Source organism: Morone saxatilis, unplaced genomic scaffold (genome assembly GCF_004916995.1).
Source record: "Morone saxatilis isolate NCDOM2014 unplaced genomic scaffold, NCSU_SB_2.0 Contig15, whole genome shotgun sequence".
Lineage (NCBI taxonomy): Eukaryota > Metazoa > Chordata > Actinopteri > Moronidae > Morone > Morone saxatilis.
Genome location: NW_023339707.1, coordinates 16,793,418 through 16,809,161, shown reverse-complemented (window position 1 = coordinate 16,809,161; position 15,744 = coordinate 16,793,418). Strand labels below are relative to the sequence as shown.

At 39.2% G+C, this 15,744-nt stretch overlaps 1 protein-coding gene across 1 annotated transcript in view; it reads right to left on the bottom strand.

Moving 5' to 3' along the window:
• Window positions 1-1,618: 1,618 nt before the first annotated feature.
• LOC118323865 (glutamate receptor-interacting protein 2-like) overlaps window positions 1,619-15,744 on the bottom strand; it is a 32,639-nt gene continuing 18,513 nt past the window's right edge. The window contains exons 12-23 of the mRNA XM_035655921.1: window positions 13,937-14,082; window positions 13,760-13,840; window positions 13,330-13,393; window positions 12,730-12,875; window positions 11,401-11,545; window positions 10,976-11,115; window positions 9,925-10,107; window positions 9,677-9,836; window positions 7,707-7,821; window positions 7,156-7,380; window positions 4,139-4,285; window positions 1,619-3,587 (exon numbers count right to left, since the gene is read on the bottom strand). Of these exons, the coding sequence (XP_035511814.1) occupies window positions 3,390-3,587; window positions 4,139-4,285; window positions 7,156-7,380; window positions 7,707-7,821; window positions 9,677-9,836; window positions 9,925-10,107; window positions 10,976-11,115; window positions 11,401-11,545; window positions 12,730-12,875; window positions 13,330-13,393; window positions 13,760-13,840; window positions 13,937-14,082 (1,750 nt within the window). The 3' untranslated portion in view covers window positions 1,619-3,389. The remainder of the gene's footprint in view (window positions 3,588-4,138; window positions 4,286-7,155; window positions 7,381-7,706; window positions 7,822-9,676; window positions 9,837-9,924; window positions 10,108-10,975; window positions 11,116-11,400; window positions 11,546-12,729; window positions 12,876-13,329; window positions 13,394-13,759; window positions 13,841-13,936; window positions 14,083-15,744) is intronic.

Below are 15,744 nucleotides of genomic sequence, written 5' to 3'. Positions count from 1 at the left end.
TTGAAAGAGTTGTTTGTTGAAAAGAGATGTAGCATGATTTAGAGACCGGATTTCATCGCAATATCATTTTATCTGTCTTCATAGACATGAAGGCCCCGCAGGAATGACACCAAGCTAGATATCATTGCAGCTCTTAAATTTCAAGATGACTTAACTAAAAGTTCTAAGTGGTGGGTGCACAGCCTCTAGTCTTTGGTTTAGAGAAAGTTGTTGCATGTGACTCTTCACTACTGCTCAAATACTACCAAGTATTGTTTCCTTCAGACTTTAACTGTGAGCAGTACATTTGATCATGTAACTCTTTCCCTCTTTCAACCTTCATCAATACTGTCTATTATTTGTAAGGGCTACTTATACAAATCATATACATACAATACATTTTGATACCACCTCTGAAATAGCTATCTATATGTATTTGTAATAACGATGCAACCCCGACCTCTCCCCACTCCCTGCGACGGCTCATTGACATTTGTCCTACATTTTTCAGGGTGTTCATCCCACCCCAACAGCAGGTGGCAACTGCATTGACATCTCACCCACAAAGATTGAACTGGCTTATTTGGGCATGTCTCAGTGACCCACTGGCCGTCCTAAGCCCTTGAAGGACTGAACCCCCAAACACTTTACATTCACGTCACCTGGATACAGGGGGGAATCAAGGGCTCCAAATGCTTCATGGAAACTGGACAGCACTTCGTGAAATCCTGTTATCTGAGCTTGCAGATGCATTTGTGTGAAGAGTCATTTAAGAGACACGTACTTAGTGTATGTAGTAGTAGTTAATAGTTTGTATTATCAAATCTGGGGAAAACAAATGACCATATTCATGCTTTTAACAAATAATAATCATTGTGTTTTTGTTACCTTTGAATGAGTTGTTTTTATCTGCAGAGGGAGCAGGTCCTCTTCTGCAGAGTCCACCATGTTTCTACAGTAGCCACGAACGGACAAATAAAACACTGGCTCTAGATTTTTCGCAGCTACCAGATTCTCTGTGACACTTCACAGCCCATTCTCATTCCCCCAATATAGACGCGAGCAGTGTTCAGCTGTTTGCAATCTGCAACTTCACGAATAGATGCGACTAAATCCTACAAACTGATGCTTTAAGTCTACAGCCATGGTAGCAGCTGTACTTGGACACAGTGGGTATGTTAGCTAAACGCTGACATCAGTACGCTAACATACTCACACTGATGGTAACATGCTAACATGTTAAGCCGGTAAGTTTGTGGTCACCAATGTAGTTACCAATTTAGTTTAGCATGCTAACATTCACTAAATTTGGAGTAAAAGTGCAGCTGAGGCTGATGGGAAGGTCATTAGTTCAGTAATAACTAAGTGTTGTTAACCAGCTTATGGTGCTACATGAAAGGTTTATCAGGTTATCACCAAAGTGATTGCAATTAATCTTGAGCAAAACATGAATGCCTGAACCAAATATTATGGCACTACATTAAATAGTTATTGGGATATTTCAGTCTGGACCCAAGGGGTGAATAAACTTAACAGACATACAATTTTGCATTATACCTTAGTATTGACACACGTTTAAGTCAGTGTACATAATCTAGTTGGGGAGAGCCAAATTAAACAACACAGTGTAAATCCATTACGGTTTCATAACTTTATTCCCATAAAAAGTAATACATTTCTTAATTTATAATAAATAAATAACAAAAATAAAATAATATCCAATAAATCTTTCAAGTTCCTTTGAAATGATTCCTGACGTATTCAGGGAGGACGTGGAATTAACCAAAGAAAATGTATAGCCACATTCAGTATCACAGCTTACGTTAAGATACTATACTGTATGTGCATGTAATGTAAATAAAAAGCACTGCATACCATGATACATTATACAGTAAAATAAAAGGTACATTACAGCAAATGAATATAAAACCTTAAAAATAGGCCTCTGTATACAACATGACATTTAATATAAGACATTAGTCTGAAATCAGATTGAAAAAAGTTACCATCCCAAGGATTAATCAGTCTCAGGCTGCTCTAAACGGGACAGTGCAACTATCTCACAACATCTTCACATGAAACAATGTTTCTGATTTCCAGAGAGGCAGTTGGATGAGCAGGCCAAATTTTCTTACACAAAAGCTTTATAAAAACACAATGTCATGATAAAAAAGGGAGCATCCTCACAAGGAATCAGTTGGAACAAACAGATTACTCCGATGTTTTAGTGTAAGGAAGAGCTACTTTCTGAGGACAAACCCTATGCATGCTTAACATGCTTATAGATACTGGTAGGAAAAACAGCTACTGCAGAGAAGAATAAAACTGATAAATGAATCCAGTCACATGTGAAAGTGAAAACAAGAAAATCATTCATCACTGAAAATTGAAAAGGCATTTCATCCTCCGTTTTGGGAAAGGATGAGTGATTCACTTAAGGAAGCATCAGTGATTGATCACAAACCAACCCATAAGTCATTCTGGTGCAATGCCACAGAGACGCAGATTCACATAGTGAAAGTGAGGTGTGAAAAAGTGAAAGGGTAGAGATCATGTCAGAGAAATGTGCATCATGTGCAAACGCAGTGTTAGAAAGAAACTGAAAACAATATCTTTGTAAACATGTGGATGTGGAGTCATTGAAACAGGAACAAAAAAATTAAATCATTCAGAAACTATTTTTCCATCCATCAGGGGACACCCACTTTAAAACATAAAAGGTTAGAGTGTCTTTACAAGCATTCCTGGTATTAAGATATAAGGGGCTTTAAAATGTAGTTAATGATACTTGGCAAGTAACAGAGAGCATATTCTGTCTATTTGGAGACACTGTCACCTCTCTGGGGCAGGCAGCGTGGAGGAGAGACTGGAAACGAGGGCAGTGAGCCAAGTTGTGGCCGAAATAACTAAAATACGCACAACGTGATTTTAAACCATCAGCACCCTGTGTGTCAGAGTGTGTGTGTTTGTGTGTGTGTGCTAGTGTGTGTGTGCTATATGCATGTGAAGCATTGCATGTGCATATTAGTATAGTAAAAACGTGCAGTGTGTGTGCAGCATTTGACTCTCTCCAGAGCTGAGGCGTGTGTGTTGATATTCTGGCTCAGTCAGAAGCTATGACTCCCCCTCTTATATAATCCTGCATGTGGCTTTGCCTCTGGAGAGGGAAGTGGTTGGGAGGGAGGGGGTTGCCCTGAAGCCAGAGCCTCCTCTGAGTCATGTTAACACAGTGACTAAAACTGGCAATAGTGAACACATGCACTTGTATCTTTGTGAGTGAGAGATGCTTTTAGGCGTGTTGAACATGAGTGTGAAGGTCTGTCTGAGAGGTACAATGTGACAAATTTAACCGTCCGTGATGTGTGTGAGGGTCCCGATGCTATAGTGCTTTCAAAAGCTAGTGTTTGTGGTCACAGGGCGATGCTGTTGGTCCGGCGCTCTGGAAAGCAGAAAAGGGGGTTTGAAGGGTCGTCACAGTTGTCGGGCAGCCGGGTGTCTCCTGCTGCCAGTGGATTCCTGCTAATGACCAAGTCCAGGCAGTCTCCTGCCTCTATAATTAGGGGCACTGTTAGACAACAGTCCAAGTCCCTGGTCCTGACACGGTTCACCTGGAACACCAGAATCAAATTATTCACCTTTCAACATGCTATAACATTTCTTTAAAATGAATAGTTTGACCAGGGCAACACTCAGTTTAGAAACTATGATAAAATAGCATAAATAAAAGAAAAATAAACTTTAAAATTTTTTAAAAAGTTACAGTATAAGGGACTTTTTTGTAAAGAATACAACATTAGACAGGAAACAGCAAGAAAAAAAAAAAAAACTTTAAAACCAAATTTTAAATGTTTAAATGGAGAGGTTACATAGAATTCACAAGAATAGGCTAGCCATTTCCCCTATTCTAGGTCGTTATGCTAAGCTAACGTCCCCTGGCTGTCACTTCATATTTAACAAACAGACATGAGACTGGTATCAATATTTATCCAACACTCTGAACGAGTTAATATGTGCATTTCCCAATTTTCCCAATAAGGCCAGGAGATGGTTGGCTTCAGTGTACAGACACAATACTGGTATTGATCTTATCATCTAACTCTGATCAGAAATTTAAAACTAAATTTCTTTAAAACATATTTTTGGTTGACATAAAATGTACCTGAAGAATTCGGTCAAAAGGTTTTAACCCTGCTTGGTCAGCGGGGCCATCCGGGCGGATCATGTTGACATAAACCCCTTTTTCCAGGAGCCCATCTGATACACTAAAACCAAAGTCACGGCTCTCAAGGTCCTTCCTTATGGTCACCTGCAAATACAGGAGACGTCAGAGTTACACGGTGATTGTGTCTTTAAGGCTTTTACACATAAAAATGTACTCCAGCCATTCTGTATTACACTCTCATAAAGTTGAGGGATTTGTGAGAGACAGATTTAAAAAGGATAGTCAGAAATTGATATAGCAGAATGCCAGATATTGACTTTTACTCATACTGTTGAGTAAAAGTCCACAAATATTAGATCCTTTTAATAATACAACTCAATAGCATCTTTCATTAGATCCAGTTGCCTCCTAAATGTATGCGACTTCCCAACTGCAGATCTCCGGTTTCAGGCTTTACGTTAAAAATTTAAAGTTTCCGAGACCAGGCAGAGATAACTTAACAAAGCTCCTTTCAGAGTCTCAGAAGACGTTAACTATTCACACAGGCTGAGGTCGTAAACAGCAAACAGATTTTGATATGTTTTTTCCTTTAACAGACAGGAATTTAAAATGAAAAAGCATAGAGTTAAATGAGAAGAAGGATGGCACTCTCATATCTGTCTGTTCAATATGAAGCTGGAGACAGTTAACTTAAAACTAGAACAGGAAACAGAAGGAAAAAGCCAAAGATAACAGCTCTAAAGCTCATTATTTAACATGTATCTTGTTTTATTTTCCTCATACACAGTGACTTTCTAGGCTGGATGCTGGCTGCAGCTTCATATTATACAGACAAATATGAGAGTGGTATTGATCTTCTCATCTAACTATTGGAAAGAAAATTACAACTTAATTCAGTGGCCAGGTGAAAACACATGGGGTTGGACACAATAACAGTTACACAGCTATTGTACTGTATTTCACAGCACTGCACAGGTGTCCTTTATTGTGTCCACCGTCCACCTTCTATATATACTAAACATTACCAAAAACTACTAATAGTTTTCGGAGACACATGCCTCTGTCTCATTTGTTTCTCTTTGGATTTAGACCTACTCTATAACAAGGTCAGCAGCTTTAACCATAACAAGAAACAGCTTCAAAATGTGGGACTTGATGACTTTCCATGATATCATGTAAGATGTGTCAACTCAAAACATTTCCACACTGCAGGATTGTGACGTGCTCTGTTATTACTCCCCTAGTTTCCGCCCAGTCAGTCGCTCAGTCAAACACAGCACGGTGAGATGCACACATGATACCAAACAAGTACACAAGCACAGGCTAGAGTCACAGCATGTGCTTGCTACTAAGGCAATGTATAATTAGTGTGTTGTGTGTTTTTATTGTACACACACACTGCAAGTCCTGACTGGCCAGGTATCCACTGGGTCCAGTTACACTGTACCTACACGCACAATGAGCCAAGTGAAGGAGGCACGCAGGCACTGTTGTTTGTACCATGTTCATCAGGCTGTGAGTGCAGTTGACGGATCGATCAATTATCACATTTTGGTCTCAGTGTTTCATTAATACTGCCCACAAATTACAGTGGAATTACAACAAACTGAATGTGGTATCAATAAAATAAAATTATGGATCAGTAGCTATAATAATAAATAATAAAGATCTGCTAGTTCAAGGGAAGAGGCTGGCTTAATGGACTCAAGGGAGAACTTTGTGTTTATGAGGGAAGTGTTTTTATGTACTTAATTACAGGGTACACTAATATTGTTACCAGGATTGGAAAATGTGATAAAATATAAAAATACATGATGATGACGACGACGACGACGACGACGACGACGACGACGACGACGATTACTATTACTACTGCTGCTGGGGATCAAGGGAAGGAGGGGGGTACACCTTTATAGCTGTATCTATAAAATATTTCATTTATACTAGGTGCTTAAAATGAAAAACAGTAATGTAGTTTTGGGATCCAGTATAGGATCAACTAATGATCAATGCTGAGTTTAGAGAAGAGCATCCTTAGATATGACAAGACAAACAGCATTTTTTTAAACTAAGGACCTATTTACATGTCAACGGTTCTGCGAAACATATGGAGCCATTATTGTAGCAAAACTATTTACAAATGAGAGTTGCGTAACTGTATCTCAATCCATGTGTGCATAATCAGATTTGTAAATAATAATCTGTAAATATGTATAAAGATCTAAAAAATGTGTCAATCTGTAAATGCAGACATACATTTTAATGGCTGTATTGTATTTGCTCTAAGAGCTGAAAATATAGACAATTCATCGGTTACAACTCAGGCAGGACTCTTAATTGGCTGTCTTTTTATACCTGACTTTTGCTACACTTTTGTTCTGGCAGATCTGCAAATGCGTGCAGCGATTTGTGTTGCGTCTCTGCTGATCACACACTTTGCTGCAGGAGCGTTAATAAAGTCAGCAGAGACTGCAGCACAAACACAGCTCGATAGACCGCCAATTTTATTCAATTTAATTCAATTTTATTTGTCAGCCATTAAACAGATCTCCAGGACACTTTTCATAATAGAGAAGGTCTAGACCCGATCCTTATAACATTATTATTATTATTATTATAATATTGTTACTGTTGAAAAACTTAATAGTAATGTGCAAAGTGGGGCTGTGTCGACACCATTCTTATAGCGAAAGCGTTATGGCAGTTTACACACAGATCATAGTGGAGGCGTGTCTTCAGAAGATTGCACTTTGGAAGCCAGTTTCAAAAGTTAGCATTTTCATGCCACCCAAATGGCGGCTTTGTGCTAACAAAAGGCCAAACCGCAATTAAAGTTTAACAATGGAGCCTAAGTGAAAAAGTTTGACTTCTTTTACAGAAACTTCCTTGGTAGCCCTCCTGTAGAAAATATTTACATTGTAATTTTTGGGCTGTAATCTATATTGTCACCAATGTTTCTTATATGTGAAGTTTAATTATTTGTTTTGAAACAATTTAGTCCCTAACACAACTACCTTGTGCAGTGCCAGGGTGGTAGGGGACAAAATATCAGGGGGGTCCCCTTTGCCCCGGGATGGTACGTCTCTGGCTCCAGTTGGCATGTTCAGGTTGCTTTTGTTCTTAGGGTCGCCATGAATTCCATCCCTCTTAATGGGACTAATTTCAGACTGAAACATTGAGTCTTCGTTGGTCTTGCTCTCCTCTAGGTACAGACTAAAAGCGCTACCTGTCATGGATGCCTGAAAGAGCACAAAATCAAAAAGGGATTATCATCATTTCCGTTTGAACAAGTACGTAAACAAACACATAACCTCTCTTGAATTGTACACAGAGTCTGATTAGAGGCCAGGGCATTGCATAAAAGCCAGTCAGTATGGCAGCAGGTGCCCGGCCTGTCTTGTCAGATTTAATAACAGATTACACACTCTGGCGATTATCATAATGCTTCATCTGGCATGGTCATTTAGGCTGACACCGGTCTATGAATACACTAGTAGGACAAAGCAGATGGAGGAGGAAAGGAAACAGTAGCAGGAGGGGGGTTGGAGATGATAGGCGGGCCTACCTCCAGCTCCCTGAGAATCTCTGACTGGCCGCAGGTCTCGAGGTCCTGCAGAGCCTGGGACCAGAAGCTGTCTTCCTGGTTCAGGGTGCCATGGCAACGAGGAGGGCTGATGAATCTATGACAATGCAGGAACCAGAACATGAGAGCAGCCCTGTGGGTCTTGAGGCCCGCTGCTTACAAAAGCAGCATGGGAAATGTAGTTTTGGGGCTGCGTGCTGGAGAATCCCTTTTGAAAATCTCTCACGACCACATTCAGGGTTTATTGTGAATTCTCTCACTTGTGGCAGCTCGAACGCTGAGGAGTCCGCTAGATTAGATAAAAGCCTTTAAAAGAGTTTTTTTTCTTTTTTTTTTAACCAAAGTAAAGTCACCCCAAAAAAAATAGCAGAAAATTGAAAGCATGTGACACAAAAGTTCAGGGGGAAAAAAAAGAAGTCAAGTGTGAAGAGACAGATAAGGCTGATGTATCCTTGGGCGCTTTAGGTGCATTCTGAGGAAACGTTTTTTGGTGTGGACAAAGGGTGACAGAAAAGATGCATCTATGTGAAACACCAAAGAGCTCGTGGGCAGTTAGTAAAGCAGATGAGAAAGAGAATACCTGAGAAAGAAGAGAAAAGGACAGTTTGGAAAAGCACAAAACATGAAAGCATACAACACAAAATGAAGAGAAAGTAATTCAGTTTGCTTTAGTTAATGAACCCGAAGACGGGAAAAGAAAAGCTTTTATTTATACACAGTGGTGGAAAATGTACTCAGGTCCTTTACTTAAGTAAAAGTATCAATGCAAGTAAAAGTCCTAGATTCAGTAGAAGTACAGTATTATGAGCTAAATACACTTAAAAGAATAAAAAGTGAAAGTGTCCCCTAAAATGTCCCCTATGACTGATATATTACATGACTGGTAATACTAATGCAACAATGTGTAAACAGCATTTAACTTTTGTTGCTAGTTGAGGGGAAGAAACTACTTTAGATACAGTTAGGTTGTTTAGTAAGGGGTTGGACCACTCCAAAGTGTCATAAAATGAATCTGAGGGGTCATGAGATGATTAATGAGAAAGGAAAGAAGTTATACTATAGGAACTTCATTCATTTTTGGGCTTTTTTTGTGAAATATTGGATAATTACACATTGTTAGGTCTCTTAACAGTTATTCAAACAAAACTATGTGATAAGTTTAGAGGGGACATTTCTCTTCACTAATTTATAGGCATCTGAAACATGACAAAGGGTCCTAACCAGAGACTGTATAATTCAAAAAATGGACGTAGTATCCATGACATCGCCCATAAAATTGTGAAGAGCCGCTGTAAAGCTCAGTGTGGTCGGCTGTGGCCGTTGACTGTCTTGGCACTTCTGACTCTGCCGGCTCCCGGCTCATCCAAAAATGGGCAAATAAGTGGAGCAAAAGCAGAGCAGAGGCAGGCTGAATGTAGCCTGGTCACTGAAAACAGTCACTCAAGTTTGCAAGATTTTAAGCCATATCATTTTAAAAAAAATCTGAAATGTAGCTTGTTTTTTTGTTCCCGGCTGTAATCATGTTTAGTTCTGCTGTAAAGTTGGGCATTTTTTTGGCCATATGGAGGAGTGACTCACTTCTGCAGCCAGCCTCAAGGGGTCATTCGAGGAACTGCAGTTTTTGTTACTTCTGCGTTGGCTTCATTTGCCAGCCACAGAGATTGCCCCTCTGTCCCGACTAAACACTGTTTTATTGTCAGGGAGATCACAAAGCTAGAAGGCTGGGAAATGGTTTAATCTCAACAACGTGTTGTATTATATAAATTATTCATATTTGTTTTATGTAAAGTAACTACGTCCGAGTAAATGTACTGTTACTTTCCACCACTGCCAGTATGCAGAATATGATTTAAATTAAATATGCCCTTTACAATGAAATCAAAAACACTTAAAGCTGCAATGGCATAAAACAAGATGTCAACAGGAAGTAAACTGCAGGTGTGTGCACTTACCCAGGTATCTTGTCCCACTCATCCTCAGTGAATCTCCCATCGTACAGCGCTGGGTGGTGGACTAGGCCTGCAGTGCTGGAACCGGTTTGGCTCCTGTGCTTTGTACGCCGCCACTCATTTGGATTGAGCAATATATCGGACGCTTTGTGAAGATATGTCCCTGAAAAAGCAAGAAAATCCACTGACCTCATTAGACGCAAGAAAGGAGATGGGTAATTTTTAAGCAGCGAGCATTCAGTGGACCTCACCTTGGCTACTGTAGCCTGCGTCAAACCCTGAGCTATCCCAGGAGCTCATTGCAGAGTCTATACTGGGCACAGTGGCAGAGTAGACCTCTGAGTGTTTACTGGTCTTCTGGAAGTCTGTCAGTTCATCCTCTGTATCACTTAGAAAGCCAGCTTCTCTGTCCAGAAGCTGCCGACCGTCAGACTCTGGGAATTTGAACACGAGTGTCAAATCAGCATTGAACAAGGAAGAAACTCACTTCCTGTCTTTTTTTTTTTAATGCAAAAATAAAAACACTGCATCACTTTCACTGCCTTCAGGCCTCAGAAAGAGCTAAACCAATGCCCATTTTTAAAAGCATATTAAAACTAACTTGTTTTCTTTATTTTACAACTTTGTTTTTCATGATTTGCACAATTGTTTTTATATTTATCTTTGTCTCATTTTCTCCCTCTTCTCTTTTCCCCCTCCTGAAAAGTATGTAAATTAAGTTACATATAAATAAACATACGATCTGCAAAGGATGAAGGCAATGTATAAGTGAAAACTGGCTCAACTGGTATTTTAATTTATTATAATAATAAAATAATAAAATAAAATAATATAATATATATAAAATTATATTTTGCTTGTTTTTTTTTTCCCCCTCAATACTGCAGCTGTATTTGTAAGATCAGTTTTGATCAACTGCTATGAGTAATTACGGGTCCAGTGTGTAGGATTTAGTGGCGTCTAGCAGTTAAGTTGCAGATTGCAACCAACTAAACACTGCTTGTGTGTGTATTTAACGACGTTGGACTGTGAAGGGTGTATGAGAAACTACGGTGGCTGCAAAACTCCAACTCCAAACATGGCGGTTCAACATGACGGACTCCATGGAAGGCGACCCGCAGCGTTTATAGATTAAAAAAAAGACGCATTTTCAGGTGATTACACCTTTGATGATAATGATAACATACCCATCAATAATTTATTCTACTTCTACTGCCAATAGATCCTCCTAAATGTTACACACTGGACCTTTAAAAGGGAAATAAATAATATAATAATATAACTAAATTAAAAAAAACATACGGTCGGCTTGCTTTTTTATCTTGAGGGTGACTGACTCCCCGGCCATCTGCAGGAGATGGATGGCTTCGCTTAGTGGCTTTCCTTTCAGACTGACCCCATTAATGGCCAGGACTCGGTCTCCTATATGGATGGCTCCGGTCCTGCAGAGTTAGGAGAGCAGAGGAGACAGAGATACCAGAGTATACCAGACAGTACCGGCAGGCGGGCCTGTCAGACTGCCAGTGCGCTGACTGAGACGGGAACAAAGAGGCTTATTGTTACAGAAAAAGACGAGACAGCCATTGTTTACTGTCTTTTTTATTTTAGAAAACAGAAAGAAAACTGAGCTAACATGCTAACAATGACAAAAAGAAAAAGGTTCCCTTTGCAGATATGACTAACAATAGTCTAATTTAAGTGTTATCATCTTCACCCCCATTCCTCACCTCTCTGCCAGGCCTTTCTTAGTGAGGCCAGAAATGACGATGGGGTCAAATGGTTCCTCTGTGCCAGAAATTGTGATGCCGAGTGGTCCGTTATATCTCTTCAGCTCAACTGTGTAGATTATAGAGCCGGACATCTCCAACTCATCTACAGCAATAGCGGGACACAGTAGAGATACCATAAATAAGACTCAAGATTATATAGATGTTATAAACCCTGTGAAGATAAAACAATTTTATGATAAAATGTTAAAATGTTTGTGTAAATGGATAAATAACAGGAGCTATTTAACTTACTGTACTGATTTAGAATTTCTGTATGGTTAATACACAGTAGAAATATTCACATTCTTTACTTAAGTAAAAGTACCTATACAACAGAGAAAGTCAAACTATTATTTAAGTGAAAGTACAGAAGTATTATCAGTAAAATGATCTTATGACATGATTACATTGTCAGTACTTGCAGCTACTTTAACTATTTTATATACAGTTTTTTTAAAAATATATAATTAATCCAGTGTAGAGCCGATACAATGACAACAGAAAATTACATTTTCAAGTGAAAAATCCCCTGGTTCCAGATTTTGGAATATTAATATTAGCTGTTTTTCTTAATTTACTAATATATTAAAATTAATATATTTGGAGTTTGGACTGTTTGGTGACAAAACAAGAAATCTGAATACATCAACTTGGGCTCTGGCAACCTGAAATAGACATTTGTTACTATTATCTGATATTTATATGGACCAAAAATAAAATAAAGAAAATCAATAAAGCAAAGAATTGACCAGTCTTGAGTCCCGCTCCTTTTTGTTCTGTGCTCCCAACTTTCTTAGTTCCTGTACTCAGATCTGCTACGTGCTAGGTTCGTCTATGTTGAAAAGACAACCACATTTTGAGGATGGTTTGAAGATAGAAATGACATAATCACATCTTAAGTTAGTTAGGTAATGTTAGCAAAATGCCGGCTAACTAGCTAACTAATTTATATCAATCATTAGTTTAAATGAAATCACTGGAGACATTTAAAAGGGGAAATCCCTTTTTGATTTAACTTATAAACATCAACTGGCCTCAACTAGGACAATGCTTTTTTATAAGGGGTCACAAGCCAAAAAGGAACCGGAACTGGTTTAAATTTAATTTATTATATATATATATATATATATATATATTATATATAGTTTATCATGGAGTTGAAGCATAAAGTAGCATCAAATGTAAATGTTGTCCTTAAGTATAATACTTGAGTAAATGTACTTGGTTATTTCCCACTGCTGCTTCTATACAGGATGTGTATTTGGTGTTTGAAGGCATTATTTGTACCAATGTTGTCCTCATCTTTCTGGATGCGGAGCTTGACCATGTCCTCGGCCTGCTGCAGGACGTGCATAGCGTCCTCCATGGTGCAGTTCTCCAGACGCACGCTGTCGATGGCCAGAAGCCTGTCTCCAGGCTCCAGAGTGCCTGTTCTAACAGACACAAGAGCAGGAGGATCACAACTATTAACTGGGACCAGGGAGCTGCATCTCCTGACTCAGTATGAGAATCCTATTAGTCTGGTGTCTCAGTGGGATTCTTGGGTGTGACCGTAACCTCAACCTCAACCTAATCAACACTGAGCCCTTCTGAAATGTAGCTGCCCTACTGATCCAGTTTTGATAGTTCAATCCAATTAGGCTTGTATTACACAGTGGATTCACAAACAATTTTTATTTTGTTCGTGAATAATCCCACATAAGCCTTGAAAACCTACTTCCCCCTGCACTGTAAAGCGAAATGACGTCTCTCTAATGTGACCTGCACCAGAACTGAAAGCCACGGACCACTTCTGTATTTCCAAGAACAATTACATGACTTAGTGCTGTGAGAGCTGTAATGTGTGTTCAGCAGTAATATTATTAGCTGTGTGTTTATAGGACATACCTGTGTGCTATGCTTCCTTTCCTGATGTCAGAGATGATGAGGGGCTTGCCAGGTTTCTTACTTGCTGGTAAAACAGAAGGAAAATTCACGTTTTTTATTCAAGGATGAGGATGATGAGTATGATGAGAGGATAAGACAGTGTTAACATGGAAACATTTAAAAATCACTCAACTTCCTTTTCTTTTTGTTGCACTAATTAAACTTCCTGTCCGTGTTTTTCCGAGCTAGTTAGAGCTGAAAGGGTCATGATGAATGCTGGTACAGGCCAGTATTATTCAGAGGTAATGAGGTATGTGCCCTCATGGTTTTGGAAGCCTTGTGTTTTATGGATCACAGAACATTGATTCAAAGGACATTTACAGCGTGCAGGTCTGTGGAGCATTACTGAGCAACACTGCCCCCTGCTGTTTGACTCTGCTGACAAACTCACCACTGATGGTGATGCCCAGCTCCACTCCTCTCCTCTTGGGTAGTTTAACGTGGAAGGTGCCACTGCTGGGAACCACTGACTCTAAATGGATTTAAAAGTAAAAGATAAATGTAAGGCAGGAAGGCACAAATGTAACAAGAGCTCACAATAAGAAATAAGAAATTCACAACATGATACCTGCAACATCAAACTCAATCTCCACCGTGACCTTATTGGCCAGTGCGGAGTCTCTGAGCAGCTGATGGGCTTCCTCCAAAGTGCCATCTTCAGTTGGGATCCCATTAATGGACAACAGTCTGTCCCCAACCTGCAGCAGCCCACACCTTCATACAGAGAAAAACACACACCAAAAGCAGTTTTAATAATGGTGTAAATGCAACAGGATTAAAAAATTTGATAGATATTATCACTAAATTGTTACTGCTGTTTACATTTACATTTATATATTACAGAGACAAATCAAAATATATACTACCGAATTATTTCCCAGGTGTGTGCTTGTATGTAACTGTATATGTATTGGTTTATTTCATTTCATTTACTTTCTGTGTTATTCTGTGAATTTAATTATCTTTTTATTGTGTGTAGCATGAAGGAACTGCAAACTTTCATTTCATTATACAACCTTGTGTTGTATTGTATTGCCAGTATGTACCAACAATATTTTTAATTATTGATTAGTACTAATCCCCCTCAGTCAATCCATTAATTGTTTAGGCTGAAAATGTCATCACACAGCACACCACGTCTCATAGGCTGAAGGTATAACATTTCATCTATAAAATGACATTTCTCCTCTAGTCTTGACATCAACACACTGGCTCACTGACCTTACAAAATCACCTCAGCCAGAGAGCTAACATACAGAAAAAAAATCATACATATCACACATTTAATCAGACCCCTAATTGCAAGGGCAAACACCAAAGCACTGTCAACTGATATTAATTCACTAACCACCGCTGCTCATTAACCTTGTGTGGAGGCTGACACACCAACATCACAGTCAGATGCTGTACTTGAGTCACTTGTGTCCAAGTGCTGCTGGACTAATCGTGTTACAAGACCCAGGGGAGATGGCCCTGCACTGCCGGCACAGACACCGTCATTAATCTTGCAAGACAAGGACAGATACAATGCACTGGCCTGGTCCGGAGCTGTGTGTTAATTAGACTGCAACACGTAGTCTCGATCAATACAATGCTACATACCAATAGGATGCTTTTCACTATTAAAAAGAGAAACACTGGCTGAATCAATGGCTCATGAATAATGTGTGATACATCTACTGCTGCAGATGGCTGCTCCTCTACATTAGTCAGAAACACACTCAAGACTAAAGTTACGGTCATTACAAATTACTGAGAACATCTGTTGACCTTTTGGGCTGTGACCTCCCTCACTAAAGAAATACATACATACATACATCACCATGCCAAGAGGTGACAAGCACTCAAGCCCTTAAAACGAAGCATGCTAACATACTCACAATGACAATGCCAACATCCTGATGTGTGGCTGGTGTTTTTTTTTTAATCATGTTCACTTAGTTTAGCACATCAAGCTCTTTCCTTAAAAGGACCCCTTTTCTATCATTTAGTAAACTGACCCCTGACTGACATATTCTATGGAAATTTCACATTATATTCAAAACTGTACAATTAACCCAATCAATGAACTCAGTAACAGCAAGAAGTTTGTGTAGAACGAGTGATTTGGATGAATTATAGCAGATTATTTCCACTCTTTTTATTAGGGTTTATTAGGGTTTAAAATACAATACAAATACAACGCAAAAAACAGCTGAAAGTCTGCGAAATGCCGGAAATGGCATCAAAGTTTGAGATTCGATTCAACCTGGCCAACTTTGACGGCACGCCACGGACACGCCCTTCAACGTACGTGCACAAATAGCACAACTTTTAATCAGCAACATACTTTGACTGTACTGACCAATTTTGAAGCAGATCTGATGAATTCCCTAG